This window comes from Amphibalanus amphitrite, unplaced genomic scaffold (genome assembly GCF_019059575.1).
Source record: "Amphibalanus amphitrite isolate SeventyFive unplaced genomic scaffold, NRLGWU_Aamphi_draft 000285F_arrow, whole genome shotgun sequence".
Classification (NCBI taxonomy): domain Eukaryota; kingdom Metazoa; phylum Arthropoda; class Thecostraca; order Balanomorpha; family Balanidae; genus Amphibalanus; species Amphibalanus amphitrite.
Window position 1 is genome coordinate 55,621 of NW_024881780.1, and position 19,033 is coordinate 74,653.

The 19,033-nt window shown below is 49.4% G+C and overlaps 2 protein-coding genes across 2 annotated transcripts; one reads left to right on the forward strand and one right to left on the reverse strand.

Annotated features, from left to right (window-relative positions):
* Window positions 1-2,771: 2,771 nt before the first annotated feature.
* On the reverse strand, window positions 2,772-6,612 carry LOC122387403 (heme-binding protein 1-like). Its single transcript, XM_043377567.1, has 6 exons — window positions 6,449-6,612; window positions 5,811-5,939; window positions 4,272-4,407; window positions 3,822-4,023; window positions 3,390-3,500; window positions 2,772-3,097 (listed from the first exon to the last, which is right to left on the reverse strand). Exons 1-6 carry the CDS (start codon window positions 6,503-6,505, stop codon window positions 3,028-3,030), a joined length of 705 nt encoding a protein of 234 aa, XP_043233502.1. The 5' UTR covers window positions 6,506-6,612; the 3' UTR covers window positions 2,772-3,027.
* Window positions 6,613-8,544: 1,932 nt separating this feature from the next.
* On the forward strand, window positions 8,545-9,427 carry LOC122387404 (larval cuticle protein 65Ag1-like). The gene is made up of 2 exons (XM_043377569.1): window positions 8,545-8,645; window positions 8,946-9,427. Exons 1-2 carry the CDS (start codon window positions 8,634-8,636, stop codon window positions 9,243-9,245), a joined length of 312 nt encoding a protein of 103 aa, XP_043233504.1. The 5' UTR covers window positions 8,545-8,633; the 3' UTR covers window positions 9,246-9,427.
* The last annotated feature ends 9,606 nt before the right edge of the window (window positions 9,428-19,033 follow it).

Consider the following 19,033-nt stretch of genomic DNA (forward strand, 5'->3'; position numbering starts at 1 on the left):
ATATCAGTTTTTATTTTTGGGGATGTGTGCTTACCTGGTTGACCTGACCTTGACCCTGACCTATGCTTGACTGACCCCTACATGGATCTGACACTCTTGTAGGCCTTATATGAAGGCTTGTGCACCGTTTTGACAGAGTTCTTGACGAGAGACGCCCATTGCGAAGTCCTGAAGTCCATGCTACTAAAAGTTCGATTTCAGGTGTTTGACCTGACCTTGACCCGACCTGTGACCTCAAAATTCAACTTAAAAGCACTCGTCTGAAGCGTCTCGTCGCGTTCTTTCGTTTGCCCCCTGGTACGTTTTGCTGAGCCTATTGGTTCTCGAGTTATCGGCTGGGGGCGTTCGCCCCCCCCCCCCAGCAAACGACGGGTGGCGAAATACCCCAGCAACTGCCGGGTTAATGTTACTTGAAGGTTTTGCGGGACAAAAAGGACACAACGTCTGGATTCATCACTTGTTGCATATTCCAGGCCACAATGCCACTGATTTAAACGAAAGTATTCGGTTATTTTTTGTTACGTCTATCGAATTCCAGAACAAGGATGTCGTGTCGACTGTCGATAAATCCGATCTTACTATGCTATCTTTTTACGTATGGTCTTTCTCATGGGGTCACCGTTTTATCAAAAACTGATCGCCTTTATATCGACAGCTCAGTTTCTCATCCGTCACTCGCCCTTTCGGCCTATCGTCGCAGTCACCCACCCACCCACTGTTTCATCTGTATGCGGGTTCCAGTCGCTGGTTTTTTCCCGTCGACCCGCGCGGGTCAGTGGGCCATCTCTGGCCGGCAGTAGCTGTGTTATCGTGACCGGTGGGCGTCTGGAGCGCACCTCCAGCTGAGCTTTCTCTAGGTCACCGACCAGACGGCGCCCTATCACAGCCGGTATCACAGCCATGAGTTCGACGGGGTGATGAATGATGATGGTTTACTGAGCGAATACAGGGTTCTCTGAACATTGACATGACGAGCCGTTCCGGGTAGAAAACTTGTAAGGGATCGGACTTCTGTGGATACTATGATTTCAGGGTGAATGATGCGTGACCCTCGAGCTATTCTCCGTTTTGTCGGAGTACGAGTATCAACCACGCAGTGAGACTAGGCTGTACGTCATCGCTCGGAGCTGCCAAACTACCCGCCCTTGAAATGATGGCTGCGATGCGGAGTTATTTCACACCGGATTCACGCTGCGCTACACGCAGCGGAAGCATGCACCCACGCAGTTTAGGGCCTCGTATTTCAGTCGCTGTTATCAGCGAAGCGTACTCCCGCCTGCAAGTTTGCACTCCATTATTTGTGTGTTATGCCTGTTGTAAAGCAGCCGTATCACCACTTTAAAGTGACTGCACGTTCTTAGCCAACCACATACCTCACAACCTTTCCCGTTCCCGAGCAGTCTCCTCTCAGACTGTGTCGTTGTCCCAACCACTTACTCAAATTCAAATCAGGCGAGTCTTACGGCGTCGTTTTTCCAGGATCCTTTCCTCTTTTTGTGTGCGGTCACCTTCATTTGTTGCCGCGTCATGTTCCGGCTCGGGTCAGGGACCTGATGGATTCAGCTCAGGTGAATTCAGTTCATCGGCTGATTCAGCTCTTTCTTCGATAGGATAACTGAACCCGGAGGGGTCAGAGAGATCTAGCAGTGACTAGTGAAAGGTGAATGCTCCCGATAGCTCCCACAAAAAGTTAACTATCTGCCGGCCGCTGGGAAACCCGGATTTCACTCTGTCCGCTTGGCATATTGATGTTAGGATGTGTTGTGTTCCCGATCTTCCGAATTGGTGTTAAAAATTATCTGAATATGCTATAAAAAGCAATTGTCATGCCTGTTGACATTGTATCCTTTTTGCTTGGGGTACACAGGACCTATGCAATTATTATAATATCATTTAACGTTACCCCATTCCCCAGTTTCCGGTTGTGAAAGGGTCAAGGAAGGGATGCGGTATTGCAAATTTTTACATAGGTTTGTTGGGCTCTGTGTAATTGAGGAATGAGGACGGGATCGGTTTGTTTTCCCGTTCATCTCTGGCAATGATTGACACATAAATCTTTTGACGCTCGTTTCTATCTTCTTATTTTCATGCGAGGCCACACTTTAATTTGATCCTAAGTTATGTGATATTTTTTGTTCAAATAAACTGTGCAACTACCATTTAGGTAATCCGTTTTGCTAAGGATCTCATCTAATTTCTGAAACTGTGGCTGAAACTCAAATGTGCAAAGTTTATTGGTCCAGGATGAGCACTTGAAGCATCTACTCAGCTGGCTTTGATCAACAAGAACAATGTGTTGTGCCATGTTTCATATGCTAGCTATCTTTCTTCTTCACTTTGTACCATTTTTATAGATCCGGACTGTATACGTGCTTTGTAGCTATTTACCTGCTAATGTGACGAACTGGTGATCGCAACACGACAGTGATTCCTGCGTCGCGATTCGTGGAGCTGTTACCACGACCTGCTTTCGGGCATTTACCGTCCGATCCCCCTTTTTTACTTCCAATCGTCGTCGGTGTGTCGAAGAAATGTCAGGTTTAAGTACTGGTGTGCATTGTTCATCCTCTGATTCAAGGAACGCTCACTAAGCCTTATCTGTTTAGCGCAAAGCGTCCCCAGGTTGAAAACCAGGCATGGTGAGAGCACGATTCTCTTTGACGTCAGATAAGAATAATTTTCTTACCTCCACAACTACTTCATAATGGGGTAACAACAATAAATAAAGAGGCAAACGTAAAGTTACCAATTACCAAATAAAAATTCACACGTATTGTCTATATGTATGTATTTGTCTTACAGTTTCACAATAAAACGTCGCGAGTGACGCGACATCCGCAGAATCATGCTACGACCACTTGCGACTGCATCTCGAGTCATGCCCACGTCTTCGCATTGTGCTCAGGGGCATCACAGTACAACAGCATAACAATGAACACAAGTGAACACAAAACAGCGTCCGACAATCGACACCGCCAAGGACGCTTGGTTCCGGACGGGGGCGAGTGGCGACCTCTTATTGGTCAGCTAGACCTGCTTCACGTACCAGACCTCGTTACGCCGGTTCCACAGCTTCATGGGGCTGTCGTATCCGGCGCTGTGAAAAAGAGAGTGACGTTAGAAGTGAAACTCTGTGACGAGGGCGAGCGCCGAGCATTCCCTTGTACCGACCAGGGCACAGTTTATTTTATTTCATTTTAGGACATGCATGAATATGACATTTGAAAGACTCAATATATCCACATAAATAACAAAATAGATAAAAGTTGTTAACAGATTTTCGGCCGGTAGTTATTTTAATTTAATCTATTTAAAGTGTGCGTTAAAATCCCATTTATCTGCAGCAGAAAACGGCACTTGCTCTGCTCGCACTAAGAACTTGAACTAACCGGTAGAATTTGGAGTAGTCCACGCCAGTCTCTCCGTTCGCGGTGGCGTCATCCTTGAGTTTCTTGGCCAGGTCCTGCCAGTCGTCCTCGGACATGTAGCCGCCAACGCGACTGTAAGAGGGGAGGAGCGAGTCAGAAAGTGTACCGTTACATTGCACGGTCGCTTTGTTCAAACTCGTAATCGTTTTTACTGTTTCGTTGCATTTATATAAAGTATTGGTAACCGCACGCTGACCAGGGTCGACCCATTTTGTCATACCCTTTTATGAGTATGCCAGCACACACAGCAGCACCCGATCAATGAGTAGTACATACTACATAGTATAAGTCCGTGTAGTGGCCTGAACTAAAAACAACTTTCCTTACCACCCAGTGATCTTTACTTTCCTCACCTATGCACACCTCCCCCAACTCCATTAGACCACGACTCACTTTGCGATAACGGTCATGGTGGGCCGCTCCTCGAGGAAGACGTCGGGGCTGCTGGGCGCCGGCGGGTTCTCCTGGAACTCCTTGTTGATGTAGAAGCACATGGTGAGTCGGCTCTGCGGCTCACCCTCCTCTGTGACGGTGATCTCGGGACTCAGCGGCACCCGCAGCATGGAGACAGGCGAGGTCATCGGCACCGTCTGACCTGAGGTCAGGTCACAGAACGGGTTACATGGAGGAGATGTACTGCATGGGTGCGGGATGCCTCGAGGCAGGTGGTATTCGTTTCCAGATACAGGTTCCACGATCTGATGTTGATAGTCTTGATACGTGGCACGGGACTTAAACTGAATATTTTGAAACCAATTTGCTTACTATACTGCGTCCCTGAATGGACGCAGCATAAAATTGGAGCTATTAAAGCGGTAAAAAGTGAAAAATATAAGTACTCACTCTGCTCATTTTCGCCGCTAATGTAGCGGAAGAGCCGCATGAAGATGCCGTCACTGCCACCTTCGGAGGTGTCGATGACTTTGCTGGTGCAGACCCACTTCTGACCGGGGTACGTCCTCTGCTCGTACAGCACAGTCTGTAACGGAAACACCCCGCGTTACAACCGAGTGCAGATAAATACGGGAAAGGACCGGACTATTATGTCTGGGTGCTGTTGGAGATATTTCCCAGTACAAGTGCTTACACATTTCGCGTGAAAATATTGAACGTTAAACGGCTATGCCAAAATGTCAGGGCGCTCCTTAATGATGGAGGACCGGCACTAGCAGCCCAGCAATTTTTCGCCTATTGTGTTTAGCCCCGCGCACCCGAGCGAGGCTGCCGGTTTGCATCTCCTTCACATTGGCCGCCCTATGTTTGCATCTCTACCTCGCCCGGGGCATGCCAATCGGCCGCGGTGAGAGCGGAACTCACCATCGGCGGACTGTGACTGGCGGAACTGGAGGCAAGCACGGCGTTACATAAGCGCCCGTGGCCGCGGGGCACTGTCGAGCCTGGAGGTCACCTTTGTTGGGTGTGCGCCGCCGCACCTGGTGACTCATGCTATCATACACTACGCAGGTGCTGTAATCGGTGCTGGGAATTTGAATTCGAGTGCGTAAAGCGGAATGATACGGTGTGACTTTGATTACGTTATTTTTTTAGTTCAAAGGTAAACGTCTAGTATCGCGTTATCTGACATACTCGTATTTCTCTGCGAAAAACAAACAAATGAAATGTAAGACGAACAAGGCTCACTTTTGGAGCACCGCTCCCAAAATATTAGCCGTTTGCATGTGCGCACTTCCCTGAGACGCTATGCGCTCGGGATACTGAGCGGACAGAGCAAGCAGTGCGGTGCAGTATACCCGCAGGCGTTTGCCTGGACAGAGCGAGTCATGCGGTACAGTATACCTGCAGGCGTTTGTCTCTAATGCCATCTAGCGGCCGCGATCTGCATCAGATGTCTCACGCTTTCGCTTACTGGCGGCTCAAAATAACCGTCGTGTTAATAGAGACTAACTTCGAAGCTTAAGAGTGAGATGTCAGGTTGACTACATTGACCAGGCAAGGTGATGAGTTAGGCTAACCGCTAGAGGCAAGTAAGATTACGCCCAATGTCAAAATGGCATTTAAATGATGACTTACGTAGGCGTGGCAGCTCCCAATATTATTGCGCTGATAACACTCTGGCAAAGCGCGTGCACTTGGGTTGCTGGCAATAAGGCAACGAGCATGATGTTTCTGCTTGATTGGCAGGCTAGATATCATCGACTTGGGCTGGTAATTCTGGTTATAATGGTATTTGCGCAGCTCTTGTCACCTAAGTTCTTCACTTTTTACGATAGAATCGTCAGCCAGAGCTGTGCCGATCCATAATCACGGTGCTCGCTGCTTTGAATCGAGCTTTATCCAGGGTGCTGGGCGGTGGCTACCCGCCCCCTGGTCGTGAGCACTCCGAATCGCGTTCCCTCCCAGGCAGTTCGCTGTCTCACCCACCTTATTGTCAGCGTCCATGACGGTCCTGTCGACCGTGTACGGCACCATCTCCGTCGTGACGAACGGCGAGGTGATGGTCGCGGCCGCCGAGTTCAGGCCGTTCCGGATCGTCTGCAGAATGCCGCCGCCCTGCCACGCAAAAAGAAGTCACGTGAGCTGTGAGCTTCTCGTTTCATGTTATGTAGCTGAAATTGGAAAATAACTTTCATTCGAACCTTTTCTGGACTTACAAATAAGTTGGAACGATCGAATAAGGAAAGTTTTGGTGTTTCTTTGGTCCTGACTCCTGTGAGAAGCTGTTTAAGTGCCGTTTACTTTTACCGGACTACATCCTTACTTATGTACAGTACATGAAGGAGAACAAATAACGCATTCGGTATCTCCTGCCAGCATCAAAACATGTAAGACAAATTGTCAACACTGGTCTGTTTTTTTTCCTTCTCACAATTTGTTCTGAAGGCTGGATCTCTCAAAATGGCACGCGACTTCCAATCCAACCTGGCTCCGCCTAACTAGTCGCCAAGCTTACCTGACCCGCGCTGGCACCCCTGGCTCCCCTGTTTACCTTGGCATCCCTAGCTCACCTGGCCATTGGTCCCCTAGCTCACCCTGGCTCCCTTTTAGCTCCCCTAGCTCACCTGGCCGGCCCTGGCTCCCGCTGAGAGCGCCATCACTATCACGACGTACAGACGCATACTGGGTGTCCTGTTGCTGGGCTCGATAAATGTGGCGCCGCCGCAGTCGGCTCTCTGATATAGCGTCCTCGTGACAGCGCCGCGGCCCGCCCCTGACCGCCCATTGGAGGCTGGCGGCTCGGACCGCCCCAGCCCGGCCGGTTATGTAACCGGCATAGAGCAAAGAGATGACTTGCTCCCCGGCAGTGCCGTGATGCAGGTAGAGGTAGGCATACGTAATTGGCGAATGGCGGTTATGTAAGTGGTTCGGGGAAATATCAGTTGCCACTTTGTGTTCATACTAGCAGAATGGTTTCCGGGATGCAATATCTTGCATTCAGTCCGACGAATAATGGAAAAAAATTGAGACTAAGCGAGCTCGCAGTTTTGACGAGCTAAAATAAATGTCCATACTAATTCATGATGTGAATTAGCTCTTGTTTTGCATCAAGAATGCATCCATTCATCTGCGGTTTATGCTATAGTGCTGGCAGACCACAAGAAGTCTGCGTTGGGAAACAGCCTCTCCGTTCCCATAAGATTCCTCTCTGAATGCCAATGCCATCATATTTCATTTCTAGCAGACACCTTTCGCCTCTCGGCGGGAGCCGGCTGTAAAACGCTGCTCCGCCGCCCGTTCCTGCGCCACGGGAAGGGTGAGAGGACGTGCGCATCGCTGCAGCATCCGTGACATCACTCAGCTTCCGGCAGTGACGCGCCGCTGATGCTTATCACCCCCCTCTGTGGATGCAAACAAGCCACCTGCTGGTGCACAACTGCGTACCAATATACATGCAGGGTGTTCCAGAATTGACCGAACACTGTCGATCGGCGTATAAGATAGGAAAAATAATTGCACTGTCTTCTTTTTATCACCCGATGTAGTTGACGAGAGGAGCTATGTAACGACGCATGCAATCGACACGCTGGTCACAGGACTAGCCAACGCTTGTGGAGGAATGCTTGCCCATGCTGGCCTCAGTCCTTCCACAGGCTTCCCGAAAGTGACCTTATTAGTAGCCACTCTCCACTGAACTTCTGCCGAGATATAGGTACCTATAGGTATGCTACAAGTACCCTCAATAAGATTAACGTCTTTACTGCTCCCAGGCCATTTCGCATCCTCTCAAGAAACAAAAACATATTTTACCATGTTGCGTCGTGCTCGATGTCTAAGGTGGATCGCCTCCAATCTCGATGCATGAACATTGAACAATGCACATTAGCTTAACTATGTTTTAGGGCCTTGAGTTAGACCACCTAAACAATTCGACTTTTGGCTTCGCAGCAGCTTTGCTTCTGCACTCTGCAGTGACACGTGGGATAGCCGAGCCGCCAAGTACCCGCGGTACTTTTAATTTCCTGTGCCGAAGTTATCATCGGCGAATCGACTTTCGGATTTAACTTATTAATGAATAAATAAATCAATATTTTTTACATATTCTGGTGCATTTTTTTACGATAAAAGTAAAAACATTGAAATAGCTTAGGTACTGTATAGAAGTACCTACCTAAGATTAGTGGGTCGAGCCACATATGAACAGCATAGCGGATGACGTGCCCTGGAATATTTGGTAAACTGAGGCGCTATATGTAGTCAACTAACTTTGCGAGAGGGGAATTTTGGTAATTGCCGACCTGCCAATCTCACTCTTATCATCTATCGGCCATAATTTCACTCGATGTTTCAATTGAAAACGGTTAACTTTACCTTGCTGACTTTACTTTTTAACTTCATCCTCTCCTCAGCGCAGTTTTGTTTTGGCCCACACCATCACTACCTATACTGATATCCCCAGTCATGTATCAATCGTTCCGGGAAACCGTTTAAATGAGACAATGCGCTCCGTCTCGAATGTGCGTTATAAGCTTGCGTAGTTTGTTAGTTACGCTGCCCGGTCAGGTCAAATGTCAATAAATGAGCTGGTGCAAAGGAAGTATAACCTTGAACCCGTCAAGGTAGTAAACAAACCTGATACCTTCCACTAAATCAGCGTTTGGTGCGCAGCATGCCACCGCGCGCGGACCCGCGGGTCATAACCTAGCCTGCAGATGCTCGGTGTTCGCTATATAAGCGCTCCGTCCGCGAATCTGCAGACCAACGCACACAACACGCATCGAGAACCTCACAGAACGAGCAGACGACAAGATGAAGCTGCTGGTGAGTGGGCACTTCCGTCGATGGCGTGCTTCGTCGTTTAGGGAATTTTGTACCTATCAGGTGAAATAGGCGTTATGGATCTTAGGTAGACTTATTGTTTGTATCTGTAGTAAATTATCTGCATTATAGTTTTGCTCACTAGGATAAATAAACTGAACAATTGTATAAACTACCGTCTATTGATGCATCAAATACATATCTTTAGTTGATAAAGCGACGAATATCTTCACCCCCTGTGTAAGCACGCTCTTCTGGAATATGCATTGTAATTGACCTTGTCCTGACCTCGTCCCTCGCCAGGTGATTTTTGCGCTGGTGATGGTGGCTGCGGCGGCTCCTGCGCCGCAAGAGACGGCCCAGGTGAAAATCCTGAAGGACGAGCGGTCCATGGAGGGTGACGGCAAGTTCAGCTACGCCTGGGAGTCCGAGGACGGCAGCATGGCCGACGCCATCGGGGAGAACAAGATGATCGGAGAGGCGTTCGGCGTGGCCATGAGCGGCTCGTACTCGTTCCAGGCGCCTGACGGCAAGACCTACGAGGTGACGTGGACGGCCGACGAGAACGGCTTCCAGCCGGTGGTCACGCAGCCGGAGGAGTGAGCTGCCCGGCCCGGTCAGAGCCCGGCGGTGGTGGGGACGGTGGGCCAGGGGTGGGCGGCAGTGCCGCATCTGTGGGACGCGTCACCTTCCAGTTCATCCGGGAACGGAGTGACCTGTTTGTGCTATGTTCCTCTGTGTTTTGATGTTTTGTTTGTGGCATAATATACCTACATGTGACCATGCTGTATTGTTGCATTGGTAACGGATCCGCAGTGCTATGACTATGGGTCTGTTCCCGTCGCTCCTCCCAAAAAATCTCGGATGAGGTTGGATGAGCTTGGAGGAGAGCCGTTTCAGAGGAGCCACGGGAACATTTTCGCGAGGAAATCAGCTGTTTGCGGGCTGTAACGGTCGGCGATTTATGGCGCGCAAACATAAATCAAGAGATAATAATCGCTTTCTAATAAAATAACCTTAGATTAATATCAAACATTACTATTTAAAGATATCCAATCGTCATCAATCACTAAAATAATTTCCACTTCCCTCAAATCTCATTTATAAACAATTCACATTTGTATTACGTGCGCCAAATATGTCTACGCAAGAGCATCCTCCAAAAAACCAACTTTCGTTTGGGAGGACAACACTATTCGACCGCCACCCTTGCAGCCATTCTATAACTCAGGAACTACTGGACCGATCGGAACGAACGAAACATCATTCGAATCAGGGGGTACGATTTTATCAGCCGTTTCGAAGCTCGTGACCCCAGGTGACCTCGGTGACCTCAAGAGGTCAACTCGGCATTGACGCCTATTGCAGCCATTCTATAACTCAGGAACTACTGGGCCGATCGCGACGAAAACACCACCAGTCGAATCAGCGTATGCGATTTCATCAGCCGTTTCGAATATGGTGACCTCGGGTGACCTCAGTGACCTTGGGAGGTCACATGACCGTTGTGGCCTATGGCAGCCATTCTATAGCTCAGGAACTACTGGGCCGATCGCGACGAAAACACCACCAGTCGAATCAGCGTATGCGATTTCATCAGCCGTTTCGAATATGGTGACCGCAGGTGACCTCAGTGACCTTGGGAGGTCACATGACCGTTATGGCCTATGGCAGCCATTCTATAACTCAGGAACTGCTGGGCCGATCGCGACGAAAACACCACCAGTCGAATCAGCGTATGCAATTTCATCAGCCGTTTTGAATATGGTGACCTCAGGTGACCTCGGTGACCTCAAAAGGTTAACTTGACGTTTTTGCCTATTGCAGCCATTCTATAACTCAGGAACTACTGGGCCGATCGTGACGAAAACACCACCAGTCGATTCAGCGTATACGATTTCATCAGCCGTTTTGATTATGGTGACCTCAGGTGACCTGGGTGACCTTGGGAGGTCACATGACCGATGTGGCCTATGGCAGCCATTCTATAACTCAGGAACTACTGGGCCGATCGTGACGAAAACACCACCAGTCGATTCAGCGTATGCGATTTCATCAGCCGTTTCGAATATGGTGACCTCAGGTGACCTCGGTGACCTTGGGAGGTCACATGACCGTTGTGGCCTATTGCAGCCATTCTATAACTCAGGAACTACTGAGCCGATCGTGACGAAAACACCACCAGTCGATTCAGCGTATGCGATTTCATCAGCTGTTTCGAATATGGTGACCTCAGGTGACCTGGGTGACCTTGGGAGGTCACATGACCGTTGTGGCCTATGGCAGCCATTCTATAACTCAGGAACTACTGGGCCGATCGTGACGAAAACACCACCAGTCGATTCAGCGTATGCGATTTCATCAGCCGTTTTGAATATGGTGACCTCAGGTGACCTCAGTGACCTTGGGAGGTCACATGACCGTTGTGGCCTATGGCAGCCATTCTATAACTCAGGAACTGAGGTCACCTGAGGTCACCATATTCGAAACGGCTGATGAAATCGCATACGCTGAATCGACTGGTGGTGTTTTCGTCACGATCGGCCCAGTAGTTCCTGAGTTATAGCATGGCTGCCATAGGCCATAACGGTCATGTGACCTCCCAAGGTCACCGAGGTCACCTGAGGTCACCATATTCGAAACAGCTGATGAAATCGCATACGCTGAATCGACTGGTGGTGTTTTCGTCACGATCAGCCTAGTAGTTCCTGAGTTATAGAATGGCTGCAATAGGCGAAAACGTTAAGTTGACCTTTTGAGGTCACCGAGGTCACCTGAGGTCACCATATTCGAAACGACTGATGAAATTGCATACGCTGAATCGCCTGGTGGTGTTTTCGTCGCGATCGGCCCAGTAGTTCCTGAGTTATAAAATGGCTGCCATAGGCCACAACGGTCATGTGACCTCCCAAGGTCACCCAGGTCACCTGAGGTCACCATATTCGAAACGGCTGATGAAATCGTATACGCTGAATCGACTGGTGGTGTTTTCGTCGCGATCGGCCCAGCAGTTCCTGAGTTATAGAATGGCTGCAATAGGCCACAACGGCCATGTGACCTCCCAAGGTCACCGAGGTCACCTGAGGTCACCATATTCGAAACGGCTGATGAAATTGCATACGCTGAATCGACTGGTGGTGTTTTCGTCACGATCGGCCCAGTAGTTCCTGAGTTATAGAATGGCTGCCTTAGGCCACATTGGTCATGTGACCTCCCAAGGTCACCGAGGTCACCTGAGGTCACCATATTCGAAACGGCTGATGAAATCGCATACGCTGAATCGACTGGTGGTGTTTTCGTCACGATCGGCTTAGTAGTTCCTGAGTTATAGCATGGCTGCCATAGGCCACATTGGTCATGTGACCTCCCAAGGTCACTGAGGTCACCTGAGGTCACCATATTCGAAACGGCTGATGAAATCGCATACGCTGAATCGACTGGTGGTGTTTTCGTCACGATCGGCCCAGTAGTTCCTGAGTTATAGAATGGCTGCCTTAGGCCACATTGGTCATGTGACCTCCCAAGGTCACCGAGGTCACCTGAGGTCACCATATTCAAAACGGCTGATGAAAACGCATACGCTGAATCGACTGGTGGTGTTTTCGTCACGATCCGCCCAGTAATTTCTGAGTTGTAGAATGGCTGCCATAGTCCACATCGGTCATGTGACCTCCCAAGGTCACCGAGGTCACCTGAGGTCACCATATTCGAAACGGCTGATGAAATTACATACGCTGAATCGACTGGTGGTGTTTTCGTCACGATCGGCCTAGTAGTTCCTGAGTTATAGAATGGTTGCAATAGGCGAAAACGTTAAGTTGACCTTTTGAGGTCACCGAGGTCACCTGAGGTCACCATATTCGAAACGGCTGATGAAATTGCATACGCTGAATCGACTGGTGGTGTTTTCGTCGCGATCGGCCCAGTAGTTCCTGAGTTATAAAATGGCTGCCATAGGCCACAACGGTCATGTGACCTCCCAAGGTCACCCAGGTCACCTGAGGTCACCATATTCGAAACGGCTGATGAAATCGTATACGCTGAATCGACTGGTGGTGTTTTCGTCGCGATCAGCCCAGTAGTTCCTGAGTTATAGAATGGCTGCCTTAGGCCACATTGGTCATGTGACCTCCCAAGGTCACCGAGGTCACCTGAGGTCACCATATTCAAAACGGCTGATGAAATCGCATACGCTGAATCGACTGGTGGTGTTTTCGTCACGATCGGCCCAGTAATTCCTGAGTTGTAGAATGGCTGCCATAGGCCACGCTGGTCATGTGACCTTCCAAGGTCACCGAGGTCACCTGAGGTCACCATATTCAAAACGGCTGATGAAATCGCATACGCTGATTCGACTGGTGGTGTTTTTGTCGCGATCGGCTCAGTAGTTCCTGAGTTATAGAATGGCTGCCATAGGCCACAACGGTCATGGGACCTCCCAAGGTCACCGAGGTCACCTGAGGTCACCATATTCGAAACGGCTGATGAAATCGCATACGCTGAATCGATTGGTGGTGTTTTCGTCACGATCAGCCCAGTAGTTCCTGAGTTATAGAATGGCTGCCATAGTCCACATCGGTCATGTGACCTCCCAAGGTCACCCAGGTCACCTGAGGTCACCATATTCGAAACGGCTGATGAAATCGCATACAATGAATCGACTGGTGCTGTCTTCGTCACGATCGGCCTAGTAGTTCCTGAGTTATACAATGGCTGCAATAGGCGAAAACGTTAAGTTGACCTTTTGAGGTCACCGAGGTCACCTGAGGTCACCATGTTCGAAACGACTGGTGAAATCGCATACACTGATTCAACTGGTGGTGTTTTCGTCGCGATCGGCCCAGTAGTTCCTGAGTTATAGAATGGCTGCCATAGGCCATAACGGTCATGTGACCTCCCAAGGTCACTGAGGTCACCTGAGGTCACCATATTCGAAACGGCTGATGAAATCGCATACGCTGATTCGACTGGTGGTGTTTTTGTCGCGATCGTCCCAGTAGTTCCTGAGTTATAGAATGGCTGCCATAGGCCACAACGGTCATGTGACCTCCCAAGGTCACCCAGGTCACCTGAGGTCACCATATTCGAAACGGCTGATGAAATCGCATACGCTGATTCGACTGGTGGTGTTTTCGTCGCGATCAGCACAGTAGTTCCTGAGTTATAGAATGGCTGCAATAGGCCACAACGGTCATGTGACCTCCCAAGGTCACCGAGGTCACCTGAGGTCACCATATTCGAAACGGCTGATGAAATCGCATACGCTGAATCGACTGGTGGTGTTTTCGTCACGATCGGCCTAGTAGTTCCTGAGTTATAGAATGGCTGCAATAGGCGAAAACGTTAAGTTGACCTTTTGAGGTCACCGAGGTCACCTGAGGTCACCATATTCGAAACGGCTGATGAAATTGCATACGCTGAATCGACTGGTGGTGTTTTCGTCGCGATCGGCCCAGTAGTTCCTGAGTTATAAAATGGCTGCCATAGGCCACAACGGTCATGTGACCTCCCAAGGTCACCCAGGTCACCTGAGGTCACCATATTCGAAACGGCTGATGAAATCGTATACGCTGAATCGACTGGTGGTGTTTTCGTCGCGATCGGCCCAGTAGTTCCTGAGTTATAGAATGGCTGCAATAGGCCACAACGGTCATGTGACCTCCCAAGGTCACCGAGGTCACCTGAGGTCACCATATTCGAAACGGCTGATGAAATCGCATACGCTGAATCGACTGGTGGTGTTTTCGTCACGATCGGCTTAGTAGTTCCTGAGTTATAGCATGGCTGCCATAGGCCACATTGGTCATGTGACCTCCCAAGGTCACCGAGGTCACCTGAGGTCACCATATTCGAAACGGCTGATGAAATCGCATACGCTGAATCGACTGGTGGTGTTTTCGTCACGATCAGCCCAGTAGTTCCTGAGTTATAGAATGGCTGCAATAGGCCACATTGGTCATGTGACCTCCCAAGGTCAACGAGGTCACCTGAGGTCACCATATTCAAAACGGCTGATGAAATCACATACGCTGAATCGACTGGTGGTATTTTCGTCACGATCGGCCCAGTAGTTCCTGAGTTATAGAATGGCTGCCATAGGCCACATTGGTCATGTGACCTCCCAAGGTCACCGAGGTCACCTGAGGTCACCATATTCAAAACGGCTGATGAAATCGCATACTTTGATTCGATTGGTGGTGTTTTCGTCACGATCGGCCCATTAGTTCCTGAGTTATAGAATGGCTGCCATAGGCCACATCGGTCATGTGACCTCCCAAGGTCACCCAGGTCACCTGAGGTCACCATATTCAAAACGGCTGATGAAATCGCATACGCTGAATCGACTGGTGGTGTTTTCGTCATGATCGGCCCAGTAGTTCCTGAGTTATAGAATGGCTGCCATAGGCCACATTGGTCATGTGACCTCCCAAGGTCACCGAGGTCACCTGAGGTCACCATATTCAAAACGGCTGATGAAATCGCATACGTTGATTCGATTGGTGGTGTTTTCGTCACGATCGACCCAGTAGTTCCTGAGTTATAGAATGGCTGCCATAGGCCACATCGGTCATGTGACCTCCCAAGGTCACCCAGGTCACCTGAGGTCACCATATTCGAAACGGCTGATGAAATCGCATACGCTGAATCGACTGGTGGTGTTTTCGTCACGATCGGCCTAGTAGTTCCTGAGTTATAGAATGGCTGCAATAGGCGAAAACGTTAAGTTGACCTTTTGAGGTCACCAAGGTCACCTGAGGTCACCATATTCGAAACGGCTGATGAAATCGCATACGCTGAATCGACTGGTGGTGTTTTCGTCACGATCGGCCTAGTAGTTCCTGAGTTATAGAATGGCTGCAATAGGCGAAAACGTTAAGTTGACCTTTTGAGGTCACCAAGGTCACCTGAGGTCACCATATTTGAAACGGCTGATGAAATCGTATACGCTGAATCGACTGGTGGTGTTTTCGTCGCGATCGGCCCAGTAGTTCCTGAGTTATAGAATGGCTTCAATAGGCCACAACGGTCATGTGACCTCCCAAGGTCACCGAGGTCACCTGAGGTCACCATATTCGAAACGGCTGATGAAATCGCATACGCTGAATCGACTGGTGTTGTTTTCGTCACGATCAGCCCAGTAGTTCCTGAGTTATAGAATGGCTGCCTTAGGCCACATTGGTCATGTGACCTCCCAAGGTCACCGAGGTCACCTGAGGTCACCATATTCAAAACGGCTGATGAAATCGCATACGCTGAATCGACTGGTGGTGTTTTCGTCACGATCGGCTTAGTAGTTCCTGAGTTATAGAATGGCTGCAATAGGCCACATTGGTCATGTGACCTCCCAAGGTCACCGAGGTCACCTGAGGTCACCATATTCGAAACGGCTGATGAAATCGCATACGCTGAATCGACTGGTGGTGTTTTCGTCACGATCAGCCCAGTAGTTCCTGAGTTATAGAATGGCTGCCATAGGCCACATTGGTCATGTGACCTCCCAAGGTCACCGAGGTCACCTGAGGTCACCATATTCAAAACGGCTGATGAAATCGCATACGCTGATTCGATTGGTGGTGTTTTCGTCACGATCGGCCCAGTAGTTCCTGAGTTATAGAATGGCTGCCATAGGCCACATCGGTCATGTGACCTCCCAAGGTCACCCAGGTCACCTGAGGTCACCATATTCGAAACGGCTGATGAAATCGCATACGCTGAATCGACTGGTGGTGTTTTCGTCACGATCGGCCCAGTAGTTCCTGAGTTATAGAATGGCTGCAATAGGCGAAAACGTTAAGTTGACCTTTTGAGGTCACCGAGGTCACCTGAGGTCACCATATTCGAAACGGCTGATGAAATCGCATACGCTGATTCGACTGGTGGTGTTTTCGTCGCGATCGGCCCAGTAGTTCCTGAGTTATAGAATGGCTGCAATAGGCGTCAATGCCGAGTTGACCTCTTGAGGTCACCGAGGTCACCTGGGGTCACGAGCTTCGAAACGGCTGATAAAATCGTGCCCCCTGATTCGAATGGTGTTTCGTTCGTTCCGATCGGTCCAGTAGTTCCTGAGTTAACCCGCGCCCCACTGGGGTCTGTGTATAACACGCCCTACTGGGGGGGGGGGGGGGGGCTATTCATAGCCCCCCCCCCCTCCTAACTCCGAAACTACTGGGCCGATTGTCAAAATTCAAACGGCGTCTGATAGCCCCGGAAAAACTGTCGAGCGAAACCTAATTTCATTGACCTCGAGGTCACCGATGACGTCACAGGTCAGGTCAAAGTAAAAATTATTAGCACTTTGGCTTGTTCACATTTTGGGCTCTGGCCGCCGTCATACAAGTCAGATCAGGCTCATTTTTGGTTTCCACACTCGTGAACAGATGCTCTAGATACCTTGAGGGTACCAAACTTGTACTTTGATTTTCAGGTCAGGGTCAGGTCATCACAGGTCACGAAAATATTATATCATGCGTCGGTCACGTGACACATGTTTTATGGTCCATTTAGGCCATAGATTTCGAATTTGATATCGTCTGTGTCATTCAAGGTCATTTTGAGTCGAAATTAGCTTAGGTCAGGTCACTTTCAGGTCAAAAAAGGTCAAATTTTGAAGTTGAAATTTTTCAACAAAAAAGGTATCTATTGGATGCAGTTTGAGCTCAGGAACACGATGGTGCCATTCATATTGGTGTACGATGCCAAATACGTACTGAAAAATTGATTTGAAAAATTAATAATTGTGAATTTTTTGCAATAATGCGTATAACTTGGCCATTTTTGAAGATATTTAGCTAAAACTTGCTAGAGTTAGTTATAATCATGCGTTCTGTCACATATATTCCGGTTTTTTTCGAAAAGTCAAAAACTTTTTGAAAAAAATATAAAAATATAAATTTTGAATATTATTATATAAAATTTTCGAAAATTTCAAAATTTTGAAAATCCGAGATAGCAGTTTGATAGCGCGGTCAATTCTGAGTCCTTTCATGCAAAGAAATTGGATCTAGCTTAAAAACTGAGCTCTTGGGAGCGATTGCCGTGGTTCAATGTTTTGCGTCGAAATCGGACGAACATGACGTCACTCTGACGTCATTTCCGGCCGACCTATGGTAGCTACGAAGTTCAAATTTTGACACAAGGTGTCAAATTGATGCAGCCGAAGGTACTGAAAGTTTGGCGTCGATTAGTCAAGCGGTTTGGAAGTTATTGCAGAAAAACGGGAGGGGGGGGGGCTATAAATAGCCCCCCCCCCCAGTGGGGCGCGGGTTATAGAATGGCTGCAAGGGTGGCGGTCGAATAGTGTTGTCCGTTTGGGATGAGGGAGGAGGCAAATAGTGGTGGTGAGATGTGAAATCAAGATGAGCTTGGAGGAGCTTGGAGGAGCGACGGGAACGATTTTTTGAAACGAGAGGAGGTTAGAGGAGCTTGGAGGAGGTTAGAGGAGCGACGGGAACAAACCCTTTATCTTATCACATAAAAATACCGCCGTCGATAGGTAAGACATGAGAATTGGGTAGGATAGGATAGGAACCCAGTAAACATGACGACGTCGGCCCGACGTCGGGCCGAGGCTCGGCCCGACGTCGGCCCAACGTCGGTTCAACCTCGTCCCGACATCGGCTGGACGTCGGATATGCCCGCATGTTCCGACGTCCAGCCGAAGTCCAGCCGACGTCGAGCCGACGTTGGGCCGAGATCGTTTGCCGAGGTTGACGAGATCGTTTGTCGTTGGACCGACGGGGCCGACGTCGGCATGTTTATTGGGACAACGCGCCAAAAATATCAACCGGCGGCGGGATTCGAGCCCCCCAGTCGCCGACGTCGGCATGTTTACTGGGACAACACGCCAAAAGCATCAGCCGGCGACGGGATTCGAACCCCGTGCCATTCGAACGCGAGGTTAGTGGCTAGTGCGCTAACCACTACACCACGCAGCCAGCTAACGAATTTGTTGGGTTATGCCCTTTCGGTCTGACAAGACCATTTCAGAGCCGGAAAGATCATAGGATGGAGACATTGGTCTTCTTGGCGAGCACCCTGGGTCCAGTTCATATAGAGTCCCTGGTCCCATTGCTGTTACGTGACACTTATTGGAAAGGGCGACCCCACAATGGGTTCATATAGCCACTCTTATACACCTGCACCAACGTTTCCCAAAGTGTCCCTTTGATAAGTGGCACTTTGGCAAAGTGACACTTGCCGACTGGCCTTTCTATATGAACTGGGCCCGGCCCTCGTGAGTTGCCGGGGCTGAGCCTGACCAAAGGATAGGCCGAGCAGCCCCCAACACCCGGCTACGGGCGAGCTCGGCTTACGGGCAATCCCAAATCATGGGATAAAGTTTCCCGTCCAGTCCGGATCAGGGGGTTGCGGCGTGGAGGAAGATTTGAGTT